The sequence below is a fragment of the Paramisgurnus dabryanus genome, chromosome 18, assembly GCF_030506205.2.
Source record: "Paramisgurnus dabryanus chromosome 18, PD_genome_1.1, whole genome shotgun sequence".
Taxonomy (NCBI): domain Eukaryota; kingdom Metazoa; phylum Chordata; class Actinopteri; order Cypriniformes; family Cobitidae; genus Paramisgurnus; species Paramisgurnus dabryanus.
In genome coordinates, this window is record NC_133354.1 from 15,247,682 (window position 1) to 15,273,048 (window position 25,367).

At 36.6% G+C, this 25,367-nt stretch overlaps 1 protein-coding gene across 2 annotated transcripts; it reads right to left on the minus strand.

The window, feature by feature from the left end:
• Positions 1-269: 269 nt before the first annotated feature.
• Positions 270-23,912, minus strand: nectin1a (nectin cell adhesion molecule 1a). 2 transcript variants are annotated; one of them, XM_065286889.2, is made up of 8 exons: positions 23,308-23,912; positions 12,956-13,327; positions 9,857-10,156; positions 9,529-9,646; positions 9,300-9,451; positions 3,548-3,695; positions 2,244-2,307; positions 270-1,213 (listed from the first exon to the last, which is right to left on the minus strand). In XM_065286889.2, the coding sequence occupies exons 1-8, from the start codon at positions 23,360-23,362 to the stop codon at positions 980-982; spliced, it is 1,443 nt and encodes a 480-aa protein (XP_065142961.1). In that variant the 5' UTR covers positions 23,363-23,912; the 3' UTR covers positions 270-979. The 2 variants fall into 2 exon arrangements, with proteins under 2 accessions (XP_065142961.1, XP_065142960.1); XM_065286888.1 differs by lacking the exons at positions 270-1,213; positions 2,244-2,307; positions 3,548-3,695 and adding an exon at positions 4,263-7,816 and having other exon boundaries at positions 23,308-23,909.
• Positions 23,913-25,367: the final 1,455 nt, after the last annotated feature.

Below are 25,367 nucleotides of genomic sequence, written 5' to 3' on the forward strand. Positions count from 1 at the left end.
AATCAACTCTGATTTGTCATGTTGTGGTCATTTCAGATGGTTTGTACAGTAATGTTCATAACATGCAGAATAAACAAGTTTAATCAGATTATTATTCCGGTTTAAGTTGCGTATAATCATCAAAATGCAAACAATAAAACTGATAAATTATGCAACATCATTAAGTATAATTCCCAACATTAAAAACAACAATAAAAATTGACTTTAAGATTTATTTTTAGTAGAAAACAAAAGAACAAACTATCATGCTATTCTGACAGTTGATCAGTATAACAACACAGTTGTGTAATATCATAATAAAATTTCTATCTGGAGAAGCACAGTTCTCTGCTATATGTAATATATGTAACACTCTCAACTACTTAAATCTTGTATAAAAGTACTTTAGACCATTTTGCAAGATTGTCACAAAGCATATAAGTAAACATTGTTATGGACAAATGACCACAGAAATATACAGATCTAGATAAATATTTTACCTCTGTGTAGGAAAAAAAAGTTTTACACACAACAGTATATATTTATATATTCACCTAAAAGATCCATATTAACACATTTCACAGACAGAACCAAATTCTGGGAAATAAAAGTTGCCACAGTTAAAAAAACACCAAATTGGAAGTAGCCAAAAGACAAAGACATGTTAAAAAATGATAAAGAATACATAAAAGAGTAGTGATTTATAACAGAATGCAATAATATATGCATCTAATGAAGATCATTGACCTACTTTTAGAAAATCAAAATCTTGCAGATTTATTGTGAAGGCTATAAACTCTGATACTTTTAATATAATTATTTACAAAACAAATCCAATCATTAGAGTAAATATGCACGTAAACCTATTCCACATTGAGATTAACAGACTGTAAAAAGGTTTAACTTTGCAGATAAACACAAAGTAAAAAAGCTGCTGTATGAATAACACAAAAAGTACACAGAGCAACTGAAAAGAGACAGAAAGAGTTTGTGGTTGTATTCATACATACTGTTCTTTAGGGAAGGTGTATGAGGATACAGGGCCGGGGGGTTTGGGGTAAGTGAATACGGGGGTCTGTTTGTTGTGATGAGTGTAGGGGTTTTGGGGCAGGAAGGTCAGTGGAGGTTGAATGGGTGGAGAGTGCTGCTCCAAATAATCCTCTTTGTTACAAGCCAGACGATAACTCACATAGTCAGCTGTGTTCGGAAGCTCGTCGTAAAACCTCCCAGGGCTCTGTGTAAAAAAAAGATACAAGGTCGGAGAGAAAAAAAGAGAGTATGGATGCTTTGTAAATTTTATGAGAGTGCTCAGGCACCATGACACTGATATGCCGAACCCTTAAGCTTTAAATTAATATATGCATTTACCGGAATACAAACATTTACCGGAAGTTGTGTTCCACGAAAGCAATTGTTTATGTTGTTACTGCTAAAACCGTCAGTATTTATAATATGAGGCATACAGTATTAATTTAGTGATTATATATTTTTTTAAGTTTAATATTGTGACCATGACCACAAAGCTAGTTATAAGGGCACAAAGCAGTCATAAGGGCATTTTTTAAGCTAGTTATAAGGGCACAAAGCAGTCATAAGGGCATTTTTTAAACTGAGATTTATACATGCTGAAAAAGCTGAATAAATAAGATTTCTATTGATGTATGGTTTGTTCGGATAGAATAATACTGAGAAATCGCCTTTAAAGTTTTCCAAATGCAACACATATTACTAATGATGAATATTTTATTGACATTAACAGTAGGAAATTTACAAAATATCTTCATGGAACATGATCTTTACAATATCCTAATGATTTTGTCATTAATTTGATCCTTTTGACCCATACAATGTATTTTTGGCTTTTTATACAAATATACTGATTTTGTGTGTTTTGTAAACAGAAACCTCTTTTTCTAAGGTGCTTAAAGAATTAGCACTGTGTGCTTTTATATAACATTAAAGACTTTCTAATGCTGAAAGGCCTTCTTTATATGTGTGTATATATGTGTACCGTGGTAAACCCTATAGGCATTTTCCTTACGTAATTATTCTTTAAGCCATAAAAAACAATAATAGCCTGCTTTGGTCACTTCGCCAGTAGGTGGTGCACGCTGCTCGCTATGTCTCAGTCTTAAGTCACTGCAGGTTCCTCAATACCTCTATTCAGGTCGAAACCAGACCACAATGCATTAGTGCATCTTTTCATCTGATAAAATGCTCAGAGCCCATGGTGTTTTCTGTGGGTTGACTGAGTGCTCTCTTACCTGGAAGTCATCTGCCGATTTCTTTTTAGATGAAGAAGGCTTTTTGTGGCTAGGAGAACTATTCCTGCAATGACACAGAGGCAGAGATATAGGGTCTTCTTGACAAAGCATCATTTCGAAAACAGCTCTGCCTATTTTGCTGTAATATGTCAAATGCCCTTTTAGAATAACAAGGCCATATATATAGGACTTTATAGCTTTATGTCCTAAAATGAATATTTGAAAACATTAATAATTTACATTTGTGGGTTGTATGTACAGCAGCGTTTTAGGTTTTACGTCTTACTGCATTTACAGTATTGTGCCTACACCATCACTAAGAGCTAAGTGAGAAGCAGGGGGTTACCATTATATCTAAAAATTGAAATCCTGTTATTATTTACTATACAGGACACAGGAGGGAGATTCTGTTAAACTTTCCATATTGTGGTCCATATAAGAAAGTCATATGAGTTTGAAATTAAGGTAAATGGTGAGAAATGTTCATTTTTGGGTGAACAATTCAGCTGAACATTCACTCATATGTAAGACTGATAAAGCTATAATTTCTGTGCCGAATGCACTTCGCCAGGGTTCAGACAAGTTTCAGAAAGTTTATTTCGAACATGAAAGATTTATACATAACAATCTTGCTTTGTTTCTTTTCTGGGCAATTTCAATGCAGAAGGTACAGTGGAAGTCCTTATATGGGCACTTTAACCAAAATAGCGCACGCACACACCAACCAATGGCTCAGACGAAATCAACTTACCAAAGAAGTGTGTTGTTGTTTTTGAGGGAAATTTAAGCTTCCCATAGAACCCAGCATTATGGAAACAATATCCGTGTTGTGCGTGTGTTTATTTAATGCTGGATTTCGTTAAAATGACAGTAGCCTAAGTAACACTGAATAAAATGTCTGTGTTTTGTTAGCAATTATCGCATAAGGGCATATAATGTAAACAACACAAACATGCAGTGAATAATAAGTTATCCAGAGATAGTGGGATAATGTTTTGTGTGTGTTGCTTGCTTGTGACTTGCTCCACACCTGGTACGCCTCCAGGAGCTTGGGCTTCATTGGAAAAAATTGGTACAGCTGATTTGTCTTTTATAAATCTGATAAAATGAAAGACTCTTTGGATATATAAAGGAGTAATTCTACTCTATATGTACTCAGGATTAACGTGAGATGAGCAGAAACAGCGTGTGTTATGAGAGTATGTGTTGCTGTGAACAAGTTCTCATTCAGATGTCATTATTAATGCACTGGGTTTGATCAGATCAAAAGGAGCATACAGTATGGTATTAGTGGCTTTACTTACGAATCATTTTCTGACCCCGTGTGCTTGTGCCTTTGCCGTTTGTTGACCAAATACATTGTGCCAGCTATACTGAGTATGATGCCCAGGGCGATCACCCATCCAAGGACACCCATCACCCTCTCTGCAGCACTCAGTGGCATTGGGTTTTCTGCAGGAAAAATAAACCATGGGCATCTCCTTGCTTATTCCACCATATAGGCTAAATAACACATTGACTTTTCATACTGTACTGAAATATTTAAATCACAGAGCAGATTTATGGCATGCCAAACCAGTTTTTCGCTACATGTTTCGGCTGTAACATCAATGATAATAGTTTCTTTGTATGCTCCAAGTCCTATTGTTTTGTCATGGTGAGAAAAAAGCAACACATCCGGCTCACATTAGCATACATGCCCCACTTTTGTGTGAACTCATACTCACAAACGAAAGGTATTCATGGGAGCTTACCCTAGGTCATTGTGTACATAAAGCAACAATGCCAATGTCAACCAATGAAAGGAGGATTTGTCGTGGGGGGAATTTAATGGCTGTAAAAGGAAATGTTAATGACATAATGGTTCCAGTAAGGATCACACAACAATAACAAGCTTCAAATAAGTGACCCATAAAAAGAATGTCTGGTTTAGTTGACCTAAACATACATTATCTCCTTAACTATATCACAGCAAACAATTGACATTACAATATACATTTTCATTTTTACACTATCTTCACTGACTCGCACAAATTATATGGTGATTATGTGTTTTATTAGTTACAGCAGAGAATTCACAAGCTTTACAAATCACAGTGTTTCTGAATAAATAAGTAATATGCAAGACCACAAAATGAACACTGTAATGAATCTGAGTATGCTTGTCTTGGCAGAATAATGACATTTCACATTTTGAACAAAACATAAAGATTTCTGGTAATAAATTAAGCAACATTTACAAGATGACCTAAAAGTTTGTGGGATAATTTGTAATTGTAAAAACATATTTAATACACACACAAACATATACAAAACGGTCTAACTATAATGATGATGAGCATTGTGTTATTCAACCAAAGTTTGTTCCTTGACGGTATAAAATAAGTGACATTATTTTAGATGAAGTGATACAAAGTGGTATAGTACAATGTATTTATATAATTTCTTAAACAACCTTAAACAACATCACACTATATAGGCCTGTCATATTTCATATTACAGCCACTAAAGTAAAATTTTACATAAATCAGATTACAGGACAGTGTACACGTGCCGGCTTTAGAGGTGATTGTAACGTGCCATTAAGAAAAACACCTTTGGTCAATTATCGTTTTCTTTAGATGAACACATGAGTGCAATAGACTTCCAGTAGAGTTGAAAGAATTAAAACAGTTACAGGACACTGTGGTTTCTCAAAAAAATTGAAAACATGGTTATTGACCCATTAAAATTGTGATCATTGTGGATGGTAGTCTGTAATTTTGCTTGGTTTGGCAGTGACCTCTGTTTCTTCCTGCCCCTAACATCCACCTGCCAAAAGGGACTACGGATGAAAATGAGCCAATACTGGCGCAATTTACATATCTATGTATTATTAATGTGCACTGTCTCTGATTAAATAAATAAATGAAATTAAGTCACTAAGAGTCGAGTAGTAAGATGTTTAAATACCTTAAATACTGTGCAAAAGTCCCAAGCCACAGTACCATGCAAGATTTGTTGTTTTGGCAGTGGTATAGTGATCATATATAATTATTTTGTAGTCTTTATATCAAAATACCACCAGAAAATACAGGTAATTTGTAAGCAATATTATAAACAGAATAAAACTGTTAACTTAAAGTTCATTATAAAAAATAGGTTGTTGCACTTAAAAGGTTGTGAAATGCTCTTACATTTGGTATTTTTTCAGTTGCTTTAAAACATAATAATGGCAAGTGTTTCATAACACTACGTTCAGCACAAACTGGGCCACAATATTATATGAGCTAGATGTATGGACATGTTTGTATTTTTGAGAGAAAAATGTTTATGCGTGGTATTTTAAAAAAGAAAAATGTTTAAGTCACTGATATAAGTCCACAAAACCCATACTAAACATGTTTTAACAAGACTTTTCTAAACAGGATCTTGTAGTCTAGAGTTTTTTTTAAATGATGCGAAAATCATTCTGCCTACTCATTCACATAAAACAATATATTGATTTAGAAATTGTAGGACACTTTTTGTTTAGAGGGGCCGTATGCGAGAAGGATTGATTGACAGCTGAGCAACAAAAGGCTCGCATAATGAGGCAGGAATGTGAGAGGAAACTACAGTAAAGAATGTGAGGAGGACAAATAAATGTATACATGTTTGTTTGTGGTTTATTAAGAAGTAGAGATAGACCAGCCGATATATCGGGCCGATATTTGAGAGTTTTATGTGTATCGGCATCGGCCGATACGTGGCTGTCGTGTTTGCCGATTTTTTCCCGGCATTATTTACAGACAGAGTGCTGGAAGCTGCAAGCGATTGCAGATCATGTGACTAAAAACAACCCAACCTTTCCATGACAACATCGAAAACTCGGCCTAACATTAATTGTAAATTCAAGTTGCTTAAACTCAAAAATGTAAGTGCTTTTTACAGTGTATTTAGTGTGAGATCCACTTACACTATATTGGCACTAAACACATCTTGAACTCTTATTAGGAGACTGAAGTCATTAAATTATAATTAGAAATTAGGATTTTGTTTAATTTAGGTTAAAGAGAGCCTGCAGGTTCCTGCTATATCTCACATTGACAAAAAATATGCTGCATGAAGTTAAAACAACTTGGTTTTGCAAGTTAACTTAACCTACTATTTTATATTTTGACCTGTGATAAGTTGGCATAACTTTTGAAAACAAGTTGAAATTGTAAAAATATATGTTGATTTGACAAAAATGCTGCATATTTTTACAGTGCACTGTAAAAAAAAAACTTGGTTTTGCAAATCAGTTCAATCTTCTATTTTAAGTTTTGACATGTGAAACTTTGACAAAACTTAAAAAAAGTTAATATTATTTAACATACTTTGTTAAATTAAAGTCACATAAAAATATATGTTGATTTGACATCAATGCTGCATTTTTCAAAAAAAAAAAAAAAATGGTGTTTATTTTTACATTTTGTGTTCATATTTCCTGTATTTTTTGTTTGTAACTCAATAAAGAGAGTGAAAAAAATTATGGAGGCCATTAAAACTGCTAAAACAACAAAGATGGCGGTAGCCTAAGACCTTTGCACAATATTGTATATCTATTGTTAACTTAGATAAACTAGACAAACTTAAACTTACAATTCAAGGTTAATTTTAGCTCATTGATTGGGTTTGGCCATATCTGAGTCATAGTTGTAACAAGCCAGCATTTGTTAGAGCAAAGTTCATTGTATTAAGTCTTTTGTGTTTCCAGGTCTGTTGTATTTTGAGACATATGAATAAAGTAGCAACAAAAAAAAACGTAATATATTTTCATAAATCATGCACAAAATTGTGTCCACATTGCAAGGCGTTCTTGCAGTAGAGCTTTACATGCCCTTTAGTAAATATTACAGAATATACTTTCTAAAAACTTAACATCCATCTGAAAGGTCCATGATGGCAAAAGCCTAGAGTTTGTTGGAGAAATCATCTCATGCAAACTCAACATGGCAAGTCAATGGTCAGTCAGTGTATGTAAATCAAACCCATAGTCAATCCATTTCACTTGATCCCAACATCTGCTTCAAAAGGAGAGAGATGATAAGAAAGAGCTGGGAGGACATAAATGATGAGGACTCCTGAAGTCTTCAAATTTTACACATACCACTCTTCTTTAGAGATGACAGAACCATCTATCTGAGGAACCATGTCCACCGAGACCTCCACTTCAGATCCATAATCGTAAAAACGTGTCTGCTCATTGCATCTGTTCCTCAAGCTGTCCTCAATCAATCCCGCGTGGTAAGTCTTCATTCTGCTATCATGGCAGCTTTGGAAATCCTGAACGCTTCCACCTAAGATGCTGGAGTCATCAGAGAAGGTCAAACTCTGAGGGATAGTGGTTTGAGGCTGTGGGCTTCCAGATTTGTTGTAGCCATTGGCCAGTATTTGCTTCTTGGCACTGTAGTTTCCTTTAAACGTGGATCTCCGGCGTTTGAAAAACACTATCAGGAGCGTAATGGCCGCCATGAGCACTGTGCCGCACACGACAGCTCCACCGATGTAGATGAAGATGTCTGTTTGATTTTGCTCCTGAGAAATCTCATATGGGGAGCTAGGGGTGTCTGGGTAGGGAAAGAGATGGTGGGGAAAGGGTGTGAAAGCTCAATTTAAAGAGAAGGTCGTAGACCATCTCTATTTATACTGCAATATGGGATTATTAAAGACACCATGAAATTGTATCATGAAATAGTTCAGCCAAGATAGTACAGTAAATAAAACAACATTGTTACTACATTTTTAAAATAGTAAAACCATGTTAATGGGACAGTAGGCATTCTTATTATAGACAATGAGTGCGTTTACATGCACAGTCTTTCGCCGATTATGCTTAATAAACTGATAACACGTGGGGTCATGTAAACGCGTAAAGCGGTTTTCTTTAATCGGGGAAAGCCCAAAAACAGCGTAAGCAAAAACCGATCGGCACAGGTAGTTTTATGCTCATTACGCCGATTTCGCGTGGCATGTAAACACCTTAACCCGCTTTCTCACGGTTTTGTCCATGTGCGCATGTCTCCGCGTATGAAAGATAAACGTCACATGCGGAAGTAAGCGCAAGGTAACGCATAAAAGTCTCCGCTGGACTAAAGCAGTTGGCAGAGAAACTGTGAAAATAAAAGCTCATGTTACATTTACAGGTTCTGCAGACACGAGGAGAGATACAACAGTACAGCTTAAGACAGATATGTCGTTGACTTTTTGATCGACTATTGTGTACTATAGGTGGTGACGTCACTGCCTGCGAGAAAACTGATAATTCTCCAAGTCCCATGTAAACGCAGTTGACTGCATAGCCGGGTTATTGATTTGCATGTAAACGCATGAAAACAGTATTCTATAATAAGCAGATTTTTAATAGTTATCCGCTTATTCTGTGCATGTAAACGTACTCAGTGACTGACTTAACAAAAATCTGTGTAGTGCAAGATATTTTTGGTGTGTTTTACTTATACGACTTCACAATTGCAATTTGTATATCTCTAACAATATTGTGCACTGAAGCAAATGTTAAGTCATTCAATAGGTATGGATTAAAGTCACAAAGCTTACATTGTGATTTCATGTTGTCTTTAAAATAGGAGGCATAAATGAAAGTAGGGGATATAGTTGGGAAACGTTTTTGATCCTGCGTGCTGTCACTTAGCCAAAGAGATCCGACAGTGCAAGCCAGCGTACCAATCCCACATGAACATGCATGTACATGTAAACATGAAGTTTCTATAGACCACACCCTATGTTAACAGCATGCAGTGAGAAAAGTATGACTCAAGTGATATGCAAAAACAAAGCCCATGAAGTTTATTCAGAAGGTATGTGGATGACTTGCAGCCACATGCAAACCCCTGCCCCAGCAAGCAAGTGATTTTAAAACACCTTGCAGCCAGAAAACAAAATACCACAGTGTGTGTCTCCATAGTGAAAAGTAATAAGGGATGTTTTAGAGCCAGATAGGATAAGAGAGGACAATCTGTGCCATTTACATGCACTAAAGACATGCTTAGCAGCCGGATGCATTTGTTTAAGAAAAAAGCAGAAATAACTTACCTGTGACGGTGACCTCAACGGACGCATTGCCTGTCCCAATGCTGTTGGTGGCATCACAGACATATGTGCCTGCAATGTCATAGGTTAGAGGACCTTTGAAAATCAGCACGTTGTCACGGACTTCTACTGAGCTTGGCAGAGATCCGTTTAAGCTGGAAATAAAAATGGGATTAATTTTCGGTATTTCATTTGAATGCATTAACTGAATGAAATATAACTATGCACATACTATCTCCACTGAAACATAGATATGGGTGGGTTAGCTTCAGCCAAACAGGTGAGCTGAACATTTTCTCTGTTTAAATACCAATTCTCATCAAAGCCCTCTATTATCACCTCTGGCTCATCTGTAAAGAAGGAACAAAACAATTCATAATCATAATATGCATTATATATAATACATAATTTCTACACACTCTGGATAACCTTTATCAAATAAGGATGCCGATACCAAATTTTTATCTGGATGCCGATATGTGATTACTTAGAATGATATTAACCATACCAATATACTGTAGAGAAAACATTAGTTAACACCAGTGGAGGAAGTTTCTTACACAGAATGTTGAGCTTTACACTGTCTGTGTGTTGCTCATCATTATATGTTGAGACGCAGGTGAGCAGCTGCTGGTGTATTTCTCGACTGGGAACCACCAAGTAATCACTGCGAACTGTGACGGTCCCATCAGGGTTGCGTATCTCCTGGGTTTTGTATTCTCCTTCTAATTTCGTTTCCCATGTGATCACACTGGGTGGCTTTCCATTGGCTGAAATGCACGTGGCGACGGTCATCTTCAGATCTTTGAATCCCACCACTATAGAGGGTGTGGTCAGACTCATCTGGATCATAGGCCGAGCTGCAAGACATGTACAAAGGCTTAAAACAATGGATTAATGCACAATTGGATAATGTATGCCTGATGTACTAATATGCACCCTCTGGTACCAATATGTATGTCTCAGGTACTACTAAGCACCCTTTGGTAACAATATGCACCTTTTGTTACCAACATGTACGTCTGAGGTACTAATATGCACCCTTTGGTACCATTATGTACCCCTGAGGTACTAATATGCACCCTTTGTTACCAATATGTATGCCTAAGGTACTAATATGCACCCTTTGGTACCATTATATACCCCTGAGGTACTTATATTCACCATTTGTTACCAATATGTACGCCTAAGGTACTAATTTGCACCATTTGGTACCATTATATACCCCTGAGGTACTAATATGTACCCCACGAGGTACTAATATGCACCCTTTGGTACCAATATGTACGTTTGAGGTACTTATATGCACCCTTTGGTACCAATATGTACACCTAAGGTAATAATATGCACCCTTTGGGACCATTATATACCCCTGAGGTACTAATATGCACCATTTAGTACCAATATGTATGCCCAAGGTACTATTATGTACCCTTTGGTACCAATATGTACACCTAAGGTACTAATATGTACCCTATGGTACCAATATGTACCCCATGAGGTACCAATATGTACGCTTGAGGTACTAATATGCACCCTTTGGTACCATTATATACCCCGGAGGTACTAATATGCACCCTTTGGTACCAATATGTATGCCCAAGGTACCATTATGTACCCTTTGGTACCAATATGTACGCCTAAGGTACTAATATGCACCCTTTGGTACCAATATGTATGCCTAAGGTACTAATATGCACCCTTTGGTACCAATATGTATGCCCGAGGCACTAATATGCACCCTTTGGTGCCAATATGTACGCCTAAGGTACTAATATGCACCCCTTGGTACCAATATGTACCTTTGAGGTATTAATATGCACCCTTTGGTGCCATTATGTACCCCTGAGGTACTAATAGGCACCCTTTGGTACCAATATGTACGCCTAAGGTAATTATATGCACCCTTTGGTACCATTATATACCCCTGAGGTACTATTATGCACCCTTTGGTACCAATATGTACGCTTGAGGTACTAATATGCAGCCTTTGGTACCATTATATACCCCGGAGGTACTAATAGGCACCCTTTGGTACCAATATGTACGCCTAAGGTAATAATATGCACCCTTTGGTACCATTATATACCCCTGAGGTACTAATATGCACCCTTTGGTACCAATATGTATGCCCAAGGTACCATTATGTACCCTTTGGTACCAATATGTACGCCTAAGGTACTAATATGCACCCTTTGGTACCAATATGTATGCCTAAGGTACTAATATGCACCCTTTGGTACCAATATGTATGCCCGAGGCACTAATATGCACCCTTTGGTGCCAATATGTACGCCTAAGGTACTAATATGCACCCCTTGGTACCAATATGTACCTTTGAGGTATTAATATGCACCCTTTGGTGCCATTATGTACCCCTGAGGTACTAATAGGCACCCTTTGGTACCAATATGTACGCCTAAGGTAATTATATGCACCCTTTGGTACCATTATATACCCCTGAGGTACTAATATGCACCCTTTGGTACCAATATGTACGCTTGAGGTACTAATATGCACCCTTTGGTACCATTATATACCCCGGAGGTACTAATAGGCACCCTTTGGTACCAATATGTACGCCTAAGGTAATAATATGCACCCTTTGGTACCATTATATACCCCTGAGGTACTAATATGCACCCTTTGGTACCAATATGTATGCCCAAGGTACCATTATGTACCCTTTGGTACCAATATGTACGCCTAAGGTACTAATATGCACCCTTTGGTACCAATATGTACGCCTAAGGTACTAATATGGACCCCTTGGTACCAATATGTACCTTTGAGGTATTAATATGCATCTGTTGGTACTAATGTGTACCTCTGGGGTACTAAGATGTATTCTTTGGTACCGTATGCCCGAGGCACTAATATGTACCCTTTGGTACCATTACGTACCCCTGAGGTAATAATATGCCCCCTTGGGTACCATTACGTACCCCTGAGGTAATAATATGCCCCCTTTGGTACCATTACGTACCCCTGAGGTTCAAATATGCACCCCTTGGTACAAATATGTACCTTTGAGGTATTAATATGCATCCGTTGCTACCAATGTGTACCTCTGGGGTACTAATATGTACTCTTTGGTACCAATATGTATGCCCGAGGCACTAATATGTACCCTTTGGTACCAATATGTACACCTAAGGTACTAATATGCCCCCTTTGGTACCATTATGTACCCCTGAGGTTCAAATATGCACCCCTTGGTACCAATATGTACCTTTGAAGTGTTAATATGCACCCTCTGGTACCAATATGTGTATCTGAGGTACTAATATGAACTCTTTAGGTGCAAAGGTGTACTTTCTTGAATGACTACCACGCCAGTACAGCTGGGAACCATTTTTTGACCATTTTGTCTGACAATGTAATGGTTTAAATTTTGATTTTTCTACTAACAAACCTATTGCTTCAAATGTCTTAAGATACAGCAGAGTGTTGACACCCTTTATGATACATTTTTAAGTCAATATACTTTCATACTACTGTAAACAGAAGACATTCTGTGCAAAATTTCATTTTATGGAAATAAAATACTACATGCTCGAAACTACTTCTTCTGCTGTAAATAATAAATGTGTTTGTGGCTTTTTGGTCTGGAAAACTTGATGTACATTTTTTACTCGTAGAACAGCACCATCACATACCGTAAACAGTAAGATTGACCATGCTCTCCCTGTTTCCAGCTGGGAAAGTCGTGTACTCGCAGATATAGCTAGATTCATCAGACAGTCTTAGTTTGTTAAAGATTATAGTGGTGTCCTCCAGGGATGGAGTGCGCTGCCGGACCGCCGGGTTTTTGAAGCGCACACGCTCTTTGAAGGGTTGAAGCACTGAAACACCCAGGGCTGGATTGGCGATGGCCACGTTCTGCTTGGTGCCATTAACAAGTTTTTGCCAGGTGACCTGGGAGATCTTTACAGGCGGGTAGCTGTTGATAAACAGACAGGGTAGCTCCACGTGTGAACCCACGAATCCTGATTTATTGGTGTCCATCTGGACCAATTGACCATGAACACCTGGAAATTGAAAAACAGATCACTATTACAATATGCAAGCTGTAAATATAGCTCTCTATTTAACTCTTTCTATGAGTTCTGTCAAAGCACCTTATGGCTGAGATGGATCTTAATCTGGATATCTAAAAATAGGAAGGTTTAGGAATCCTGGCTTCAATAAGTTGCAGATAGATACTTCACCTAAAAGGTGACTGTAAACACAGCATGTGTTTACCTGGATGGATGTAATACTCCAATGAGAAGCCTACACGTGGCAGATGAGTCATGACACTAGACCACTTAAAAACAACAGACAATCCCTTACCAAAATAAGGTTGCACTTCTTTACTGAAATCCCTTATGTAACAATAAACACAGTCCCCCTTTGTTAATTCTATGGCATGAAAGAGAAATCACTGTCATGTGGTATTTGTCCGTTTTTGAAACACAAATTATTTTATTGCAAAGATTTTGCATAAGAGGGTAATGCAATGTTTTGTGGTTAATTTAAAGCGTTGTGATCATTTGCATGCTAAGATCAATTTTCATATAGTAAGAGAATTAGCATGTTTAAATAAAAAGTCATGCATTTAAATATGATGATGATTAATGAAATTTAGTTAATGGAAATATCCCATTAAATATCCCGGTGCTTGCTTCCTTGCATTGGCTGCCAGTGGAAATTAGAGTACAATATAAAGTCTTGCTAATGGTTTTTAAAGGTTTACATGGGCTTGCCACTGAATATATTGCTGACATGTTGATTTGCTATGACCATACTAGACTGTTGCGGTCGTCCTCTGGTTTTAAATTGAGTGTCCAAAAATCCAGACTAAAAACTAAAGGGAACCGTGCATTTTCAGTGGCCGCCCCTCGCCTTTGGAACAACTAACCGTTTCATATTTGAGCTTGCAACTCGCTGAAACGTATCTTTATTTAGTTGCTTTTAATTGTTCATAGTGGTGAAGTCTGTGTTCAATCTGCCTTTGAGAGACTTGCTTTGGGAATTTTAATGTGTTATGTGCTTTGTCTTCCGTGTCTTATGTAACTAGTGAATGGAAAGCGCTTTGGACAACAAGTGTTGTTTTAAATACAAATAAATGTTGTTGTTGTTGTAATATTATACTGTAATAATATTAAATGCAGTCCTTAAATCTTTGGTCGATATAGTCAGGGTAAGCTATTACAACACAACAACAACAACAACAACAGAAATAAATAAATAAATGTGAGTCAGTGGCAGGCAGAAAGCCTGTCCTGGATTAAAGTAGACAGCAGGGGTGCAGTGAGGCTTTCCAGGCTTAAGGGCTGCTCATGAACGTCTGCATAAATACGGCAAAGCCCTGCTGAATCGAGGGCCGCCCACCACATGACAGGTTAGTGGAGGTTAGTAACAGCAACAGATTACAGCACTCAGGATATTGAGATAAGGAAAGCAGGATAGCATGAGACAGAACCACAATGATACCTGCAATACCTGCTTAGTGGACAACCAGTTATAGACATCCAGAGAGATGCAACAGAATTTACATCATCCACTACATCATACGCCTGTACCACACCACTTTGTTCATGAAATAGGATCATATATGGAAACAAATATGTATTGTATAAACACAGTGTCTTAGTAATAATCAGAACTACTGAACAAGCTCATTCAGGTTCATAAAAAAGTAATTTTTATTGAGAAATATCAAAAGATCAAATGTCAATCTTTCATTTTGTCTAAAAAATTATTAAACAATGAGCAATACAGCTTTTTACTTTTATGGCTGATCTATTAATTTAACAATTTAATGATACTGGGAAAACTAAACAAGTTGTTATCATCATCATTTGCAAATGGCAAAGAAAAACTTCAGAAACCCATTTCAAAGGATGTTGAAATCTTGTCCAACATTTCTCAACAAGGTCTTTTTAAACCTGTGACAGGAACTAAAACAGGATTTGTCATCTGGACACGATGACATGACAGGGTTGGAGAGGATTGTGCTTCATAAGTCAGCTGTCAGTGAACTAACATCACAGGCTAATAAGAAGTGAAAGCCCTCCGAAAACAGAAGTGGACCAAGAACACCAACCAAACTGCTGTTTAGCTGTCCGGTCCCTTTACTGCATTTGTAAGGGAATCAGAAAAGACAGACAGTTCCACACAGCACGCAATTAAAAAGACTTTAAACAAAACTTCAAACATTTCTTGCATAATAAAAGTATAACAGGTTTGTCTTCAACAATATCAAGATTGGTGATCCAACACAAATTGAGTATGTATTACTGTAGGTTAAAACCCAACCATTAGGTTATAAATCAACTGCATTTTTTTTAAATCATGATTGGGTCGAAAAGTCAATCACTTTTTGATCTAACCATGCATTGTCAGAAAAAGGTACAAAAGTGGTCACTGGGATGATGATACCCTTTAAAAAATTCCTAATATGTACTATTAAGGTACACATATGTACATTTGATGTATTAATATGCACCCTTGGGGTACAAAGGTGTACTTTTTGAAAGAGTACCACCCCAGTTCGTACCTTTATTTCTTAGAGTTCAAAATAATTCAACATTTCTAGTGTGGTCATGATCTGAACATTTAGCCCCCATTTGGCAGCCCTTTTCATTTACAATACAACTTTATTAGACTATTAACATGACAGGAGACCACACCTGTTTATCAAACATGGCTGCTCCACAGTGGAAATGATACATATGGTCTTAAATATGACCTCATTACATCCCACTCTCTCTGTAAACTGATGAGCTCTGGTCTCTGAGCTGATTAAAAGCTTTAAGGAATGACAGCTACAATATGACCCCTCACTATAGCTGCATTTCCATAACAGATTTGCGCATTTCTAAATGTCAATAACAATCTTTTGTAAAATGACAGTGTTTCCACTTACCGATGATATGATTAAAACGTTTTCCCTCTCACAATAAGTCATTCCAATCATCACGTCGACTGATGTTGGAAGGTTTACTAATATCACATCAACCACACTCGCCATTATTTTTGTAAGTATTAAGTATTATCCAAACATTTATGCCAAGGAAGGCCCTTATACTTAGACGTGGCAATGTATAGGTGTTTCTTGGAGGTAAAAGTACATTATTTTAAATCATCAAAGATGTAGGAGTGTTACCAAACATTATTGGCTTGAAAAGCCTCTTGGGAACGGACATGTATGAGGTGTATGTGTTTACCGCGTCATCTTCAAATAATGATTATGTGACTTATGTTCATCAGGTGACCTGAAAATCAAATAAACTGTTTCCATTGCAGTTACTAAATACACCTTTTTCGAAATGCCTGAAAAACCACATCATGTTAGCGTAAAAAACCTTTTTGCAATAAATTTTGAGTTTTTGCAAAATTGAAGTGTTTCCATCAGTGGCGGCTCGTGACTGCTCATCCGAGGGGCGCAAATTCAAAATAAGTGTTCGGAGTGTCATGTGTGTTGCTCTTGTTTTTCAAAATATGTGTTTGTTGCGTCATGTGAACCATGTGCATCACGTGTTTTGTCAAAATAAGTGCCTGCTGCACACGCGTCAAAACCGTTTATGATAAAAGAGACGCTCACGTTCACAAAATACACTCAAGACACTCCCACAGTAAACTGTGATTACACATTAGATTATGCGAGTATCTGGCAAACGCGAGCATCTCTTTTATTTAGATCCATCTGCAGCAGGCACTTATTTTGACAAGACACGTGATGCACACAAGTTCACTCGACATGCCAAACACATATTTGAAATTACGATCCACACACATGATGGGCTAGATACATATTGACGAACTTCGCATCGTCCGCCCTCAAAAAAAGAAGTCAATGGCTGCAACTGGTTTTCATTGGCCATATTTTCGATTTGCAATGTCAATTTGGGCAGTTGAGATGACCCAATCATTTCAAACTCATATCTGAAATGCAAGGAGCTTCACACAATGTTTAGATTTTTCATAAACATCACAAATATACAGGTTTTTCTGTAGCTCAATGGGTAGAGCGTTGCATGAGCAATGAAAAGGTCATGGCTTTGATCATAAGTATACACACATACTGATAAAAGAAATGGTTGATGCACTGCAAGTTGCTTTGGATACATTATATCTAAATAAGCTTTATATAACACAATAATAAATAATCTTGCAATACAAAGAAATGTCACTCCATGGCTGGCCTTTTCACCATATTAACTCCAGAAACATCAATCTCTCCTTTATTAACTTTAATTACTGTATGACAAGAGATCAACACCCATTGATGGTTTTGGTCGCACCCTAACATGACTAAGAATGAATCTGTACAAATCTTTAAAAAGAACTTGCTGGTACAAGTCAATTTCACTTACCCTCTGTCGGTACTTCTAACATGATTCATTGCTTAGTGTTGCAGGCAGAGATCAGAAGCAAGTTTTTTTTTCAAATCATCTTCAAAACTAAGCCTAGTCCGTTTTAACAGGAAACTGAAGATGATTTATGATTTTAATATGCCAACATTCCACTACTTTAGTGGGACGGTTAAATTAATTCTCTACTTTTATTTACAGTGATTCATGTACCCAGAACGATTGTGATATAGTACATCCCACAGGTCTGATTTGAATGCAGTACATATAAAGTAATCGAGCAGGATTTAGCTTCCAGAAATAAAATCAGGATGACAAAGCAGGAAAGGTCATTGGTTCAGAAAAATTTCATTTTCTTTGTTCCCTTACAAAATGTTCAAGCGAAATCTGTGAGCTTGTAATGAAGCCTAAACTAGTTTACAATCTATTGTAGCTATACTGTTGTGTTGTGTTCAATAGCAGCTTGCTTAAACAATAATAGATTAAAATAGTGCTTTACAAAACTAAAGAAAATCAAGCAGATAATTACTTCAGCTGCTTTGTGCAATGCTAATGCTACAATGCAAATAAAAATCTCCTTTATTCTTCATAAGCATTGAATAATTGACATTAGAGGGTAAGGCTCTAATAGAAACCACTGCTGTCATATAGACATCTTTATAGGAAATCTGTACAAATCACAATATAATAAAAAGGTAAGCGTTCATAGTAGGAAAATGCATTTGCAGCATTAAGATGCATACATTGTAATGGGCTTTTTGTGCAGACTGCTGTTTTGCTGTAGAGATAATGTCGTTTTCACCATAAATATCATGTGACTAATCACTCTGGAGTTGTAGATAAATTAATATATGACTGATTGGCCAACACTGATTGGCTAATGGCACCACAAGAGTACACACAGTCCCAATAAGTCCATTACTACTGACCATCATGAGCTGTGGTGTCAGCAGACAGAGATAAAGTCAATTACACAATTTGTAGAGCCCTGCACAAAATATTGTGTGCAACAATTGTCATAAAAACTAAAATTGTAAATGTTTTTCATTTGCTTTAATATAAAAAAACTTTAAAACGCATTGCTGTTTGTAGATCATCATGGAGAAATATACTAGTGTGGAGATTTTATGTGTTGTAATAAACATGGTTTTACTAGCGTGAACAAAACTTTATGCTAAAAAGGCAAACACTGAAAATCTTGAGATTATTTTTTCACTTTGAAAACTGCTGGGTAGTTTGAACCCATGGTTGCGATCAAATATGGACAAACCGAACATTGGTGAATACTGGTTTAAATTAGAAAATGTCCATATTTGATCGCAACCATGGGTTGAAGCAACATAGCATTAGAGTGCACTTACTCTAGAAAGTTGATTAAAATCAGCCAATCAGATTAGAGTTTACTGGAAAGTGCATTCCAGTTTTGTGTGCAATAAGCATCAGACAGTTAGTGAATGGATGGTGGGTGGTCTGTTGGTGTTTTGCCTAAAGCTAAGATTAATACCATAATAATACACCAGCGTGGGAAAAAACTCATTAACATAATGGAAAACAGCCCTGGAAAATAGCAGAAATGCAGTTTGTTGCTTATATTATCTGTCCATTCAAACGTAATTACTACTCATTATTTCATAAACATAAACCTGAGTATATTGTACAACGCCTGGATGGTCTACTCCAGTGGTTTTCAAACTGGGGGCCGCGCGATGGTGCCAGGGGGGCCCCAGTTTTATGAAATTTTATGAACTACATTAATTTATCATGAATTCTGGGTAATTAAACCTAAAAAAATAAGGCTACTAACCAAAAGCACTACTTTTTTGTATAATTTAATGTTTTATTTATTAAAATGTTGAGTTTTAGAACAGTTTTTTGTTGCAAATTTTCTTTGGGGGGCCGCGAAGGAATGGACCGTACACAAGGGGGGCCGCACACTGAAAAAATTTGGGAACCACTGGTCTACTCAATAAGTGCCTTAAACTCTGAATATCTTTATATTTAATGCCACCTACACCAAAAACTTTTTGGGGGCTCCATAATAAGTTCCTCCTCATTTGTCACTGTAAATCTGCAAAATTATTATTTTAATCTAACATCAAAATCTCAACAACAGCAACGCTGATACGCTTTTCTCTGCATTGCTGTTTTCTCTGAGAGCTGTCCATCATGATACTAATCACAATTTGTTTTTTTATAAGCACTAGGCTGTTAATCTAAAAGCCAGGCTGTTAAATCTGAAAGACAAGCCAAGCTGGTGATATCTTCAGGCTGGATCGGTAATGAGTGAATCATTTTAACATGGAAGGCAATATAAAACAGAACAACAACAATGGTGTCCACGCGCTCCTTGCCCATATTTTGCAGATTTTAAACTGAACTGTGTGTAATGCTGAATTCTCTGAGAAATCAAGAGTTATTTTGGAAACTCGGACACATTGAATCTGTGCAGAAATTGCACACTTCTGTTTTAATATTTATACCAATGATATTGGATATAACAAGATTGTGCACTCCTATTACTATGAATGCAAAGCTCAATATTGCCATGACGTAAGTCCCGCCTTCCAGTTAAAACAACCAATCATCAATCGATAAAGACTGACGATTCTCTGGGGGAACCTTTGTTCTGAAATGACCTTGAAAAATTAGTTTTTTAGCACTATTGGGCTGAAAAAAAAAACAAAGTTATGGCACAGTTGATGTCATGTTTAATTGTTGGTCAGAAATGTGTTATTTATGTGATTTAGCACGTAAATGTAGAGATACTGTATCAGTCTTGTCCCATTCAAATAGATAAGACTTTTGTCTTGGATGACTGAAATAGTTGCCCGGAGGCGATGCAAACATGACACACTAGTAGTGCGACTTCCCCAAAGGGAATTTGTTTGTACTAGTAAATGCTAACCAGTGCTGAACATCACAGCAGTACGCTGCCTAAAGCAAGCTATCATACTTAATATGATGTGCCAGTAAACTGTGAGCGTCTTCTCTTTGAGTAATACCATCAGGCAGGGTTATCAACTCTTACCAGTGGACCAATGCCATTAAATACAATGACACTGCTCTAAAAACACTTGATTTCTGTCCTTTGGCTGGACATATTGCAAATCACACGCTGAGGATTGTTGGATTGTAGATTTGTGTTGGATTGCTCAGAAAAAATTTGCTTGTTTTATCCTCACACTGTAAAACAAATGTAGCATGAAGTTAAAACTACTTGGTTATGCAAAGTCAACATACTTTTTTGTGAGTACTTTGACTTGTGATAAGTTGACAAAACTTATAAAAACTAGTTGAAATTGTTTAACTACAAAAATATATGTTATAAGCTTTTTATGTGACAGCTGTAAGACTTACCCAAGTGAATTATAGTACAATGTTTAATTATAACAAAAATACAATAATGACGCTTCACACTTGACCTCACCCCTACACCCAACATCTTTGGGAAAAAGCAGATCGTACTAAACCATATAAATTCTTTCGTACACATTTTTACGAATTAGCCACCTCGAAAATAGCTGCCATTGCAATGACATTGTGTTGATAAATTTAAATTAGGCTACATAAGGTGTGTTTTGCATGATGCACCTGACACCTTATATGCATCACTGACTGATATTTGCTGAGCTGGTGGCTGGTGGTGGGTTAGTACTGTTGAAACATTTTGGTGATTTGTTCCTCAAGTTAATCACATCTCAATATTACTCAAGCTTAGAGAAATTCACTGGCTTATGCCAGTGGTGTGGTTTTAGTGCCATGACCTGTTGTCAGAGTCTGACCCTTCGGTGTTTTTACCCGTGGACTACTACATCACCCCTGTTTAGACGACACTCCAAGTATCACCATGGCAACGGGCCAGGGTATAACAGATGGTGGGAGAACGCTCAGTGCATGGCAGTTAAAAGGAGATGTTGATAGTAAAGAGGGGGGGAAAGTGGGTCAGGATCAGACATAGCAGGATCAGACAACGCTTAAAACCAGTCAAGCCCAATCCAACACGCACATGTAAACACACAGTCTGCAGAGGTTTGAATGAAAAATGAGGATTATATGTGAGGAAAACATTAGAAACGAAACAATTAACAAGGCATTTGACTTAAATGTTTACTATTTATATATACACAAATTTAGGTAAATGTCACATAACGTACACATTTAGCTAAAAATTATAATAAATAAACAGCCTTGTTAAAAAAATCTGGAGCTGAACATATGGGTAAATCTTATGAAATGTTTGGTCATATTTCCCTCCATAATCCAAAATAAATAAAAGTTTGTGTAAAGCATAAATAAAAATGTGTGACATTCGGTCATTCTCATTACTGTAACATAAAAAATATATGTTACATATTGTCACCTTCCTAAAATAATTGCCTAAATCATTTTTTGACAAAAATGTTGTTTTTTTGCATAAGTCATCTCCTCATGATCCTGCCCACGTCTGGTAAAATCGACCACATCCTCATTTGACAGATCATGCTATTCTACCCCTATTCTATTACATATTCAACAAGAGTTTTATGGAAAACTGAAAAAAAAGTTTATTTTTTATATTACTGTGGCATTAAGTAAAGGGGATTTGTTTCTGATGTAAATTTTAGCATTTGGAACAAGCTCGATCATCTCTTCCCAAAATTCATATTGACGATCCGCTAAATGAGGATTTATGGCATGATAAATTGGAGAAAGCTCTCACAGAGACCAGCATTTCAAAGTCACCTCATTTATAAAAAGCACCTTGAAATTTTGACAAGCAAGCAGTGTTTTGGCAGTTCAGCTACAAGGCAACGTGTCTGTCGACACCACTGATTTGTTTTTTGTCAAAGCAGCCTCAAAAGTTGCACAAAAGTTAGATTCACCTTCACCTTACTTCACTGTTTTATTTAAATGCAAAACATATTAAAAATGCACAGGATTCCCGTCCACTGTACAAATACGACAACAGTTGTATACATATGCCACGTCAAAATTAATGCTACAAATCCCTGTATGCGGATAAATCCTGCATGCAGCACATTTGACTGTTTGTGCTGCTGACTTACTCCCCATTACAAGCCGATTGAATCAGTTTTAATACATAAAAACAACCACAATAAACAACTGTTTCTCAAGTTTGACATTTCGACATGGAAGATCTCAGACAGTATAAAAAACAATTGTAGACTTTTGCTATTACATAACAATAAAGCGATTATGTTGTAAGATTGCTCATCAGGCTGTGCCCACATTAATGATACCACCTCAACATTTTAAGATTTTATAAAATTACATTAATGGCATTAATAGTTATCTATTAAACATTACATTTATACATTATATGAACACATACGTTATAATGTATATTTGCAGATGTTTACTCAGATGTAATATGCACTGTCCCCACCCTTTTACATCTTATGTATATTACTTAATTTATTTTAATTCTACGTATTAATTTTTTCTACTTCTTTGCTTTGAGCCTGTAAATAGCATACTCAGAGCTGAGACCACAATAAATCCCACATTTTAGGAATAAAGTTAATTTTGACAAAAGGAGATTTGACTAACGTTAGTCCTATACCAGCAGACAATGTACATGACCATGCCAAATAAAATCATCTTAAACAGTGCAACACAGAAACATAAAGAAATGAATTTCTCGGTCTTACCTGTGTTAAATGGAATAGCTGTCAGCAGAAGCACAAACTTCAAAAACAACATCATGGTCTGGTGTAAAACGTAGTTTTAAAATAACTGATGGGATATTCACAGAAAGCTCAGTCCTGTGGAGAGCAGGTATCCAAGTTACCATTCATTGAGATGTGTCCAGCATACAGGAGAAACTGAAGTTGACCAGATCAACAACTGTTTTATGGGAACCGTTTAATATCCTGTATCTGTAATACAATTACGGGCATCCAAACGCGCGCAAAGCCACTTGGAGAAAATACTTTCTGCTGCGCGTGGGTAGCGGATCGACCATACAGTAAATCAGCTTAAAGCACGAACCACGGAGATTAATGAAAAGTGGACGACAGTATCAACCTGAGGTCGCTGTCGTTGTTGCTCTGTCGTCACGAAGCGATCATCTAAGTTACCTGCTTTGACAAGTGAAAGTCTCCTCGGAACAGTTGCGATTACTGAATTGAAAGTTGCATAAAATGAATGGACCGCAATTCAGTGAGTTCAAATGACGATCTAAAACAAGTACAGAACGGAAAAGGTGTGCGATGTTAACTGTAAAGTGTTCTGTTCTTGTATCATCTGTATGACAAGCTGGTACATGCTAACTAAACACTGATTTGTGAAGTCCTTCACATTTTTTAGTGATTCGCAATACGGGACGTTAAAGATAAAGAGAGCTAGAGCACCCTCGTGTGGTCAATAAATGCACATACAAGACAGTCAGTACACCGAATTTTATGTTAAAACAGACTTTTAGCAAGACTACTACTGTATAAATCTGGGGTTTATTAAGAGAAATAGTCTTTTACAACATAGGGAAGAATCAATGAAACTTATTTTGCAAATCAGAGGAAACAACAAACAAATTATAAACAAGGGGCATTCCAGAGAGGTTGTAAAGTTATTGTAAGTTAAAGATTTTACTGCTTAATTTAAAAAGAGTTCCCGTAATAAATTAATTGGCAACATTTGTTGGATACCCTCGAAATAACCTCTTCATATGATGTGAAGGGCACGTTGTCATGGCTTCTGAAATCCTTTCAAATGTAAAACACCCCTTGAACACTCACAAACACACACTTATCAGCTGTGGCAAATTAACAATTTAAAATAAAGCAGTGATATTGATTCATAACTTCTACAAGCTGTCAGTGCTTCTCAGATAGGAAATACTGAGGATGTCACTCACTTTAAAAATTAATTAATTCAGTCCCATAGAAAACAAAGAGAAAACACTGAATAGTTTGCCATTCACCTGTCTAGGAACAGTGTTTGTCAGAGGTGCACCAATCGTATGAATGAAATAATTGTCAAAGGGAATACACTTGAATCCATTTTAATAAAATATTACAAAGGCTTCTTACATTTTAATATGTCATCTAACTTGCATTTGCCACAAACATAATAAAGGGAAACCACACCTTTAAATCATTTTCTAAAAATAAATGTGAGGAAATATGTATTGATGGCTGTCAGGTCTAAATATAAACAGAATGCAGAGACATACGTTAATATAACTAAATCTATATTTAAATAGTAAGGGTAAGTAAAAGTAAACATAAGTAAAAGCATAAATCATAAATAAATAAATAAATATATTTTTAATGGACACATGTTTGCTACCATACCTCAAAACTCTCAATTGCTCCATTGATTACTTCAAAACCACTAAAGGGGACATCTGACTTTTTCCATGTTTAAGTGCTATAATTGGGTCACCTGTGCTTCTATAAACCTATAACATTTGTAAAAGATCAACAAAGTAACTTAGTTTTGGTAAACCATTCTCTGCAAACATGTGAAAAAAAGGTCATTGAAATGTGGCTCCCCCAGTGATGTCAGAAGGGGATAATACTGCCCCTTAATCTGCACTATCTAACCACGACATTGCCATTAAGTGCAGATATCAGCTCATTTGCATATAAAAGGACACACCCAAAACAGCACATTTTTGCTCACACCTACAAAGTTGCAATTTTAACAAATTATAATAAATTATCTATGTGGTATTTTGAGCTAAAACTTCATATACGTACTTTGAAGA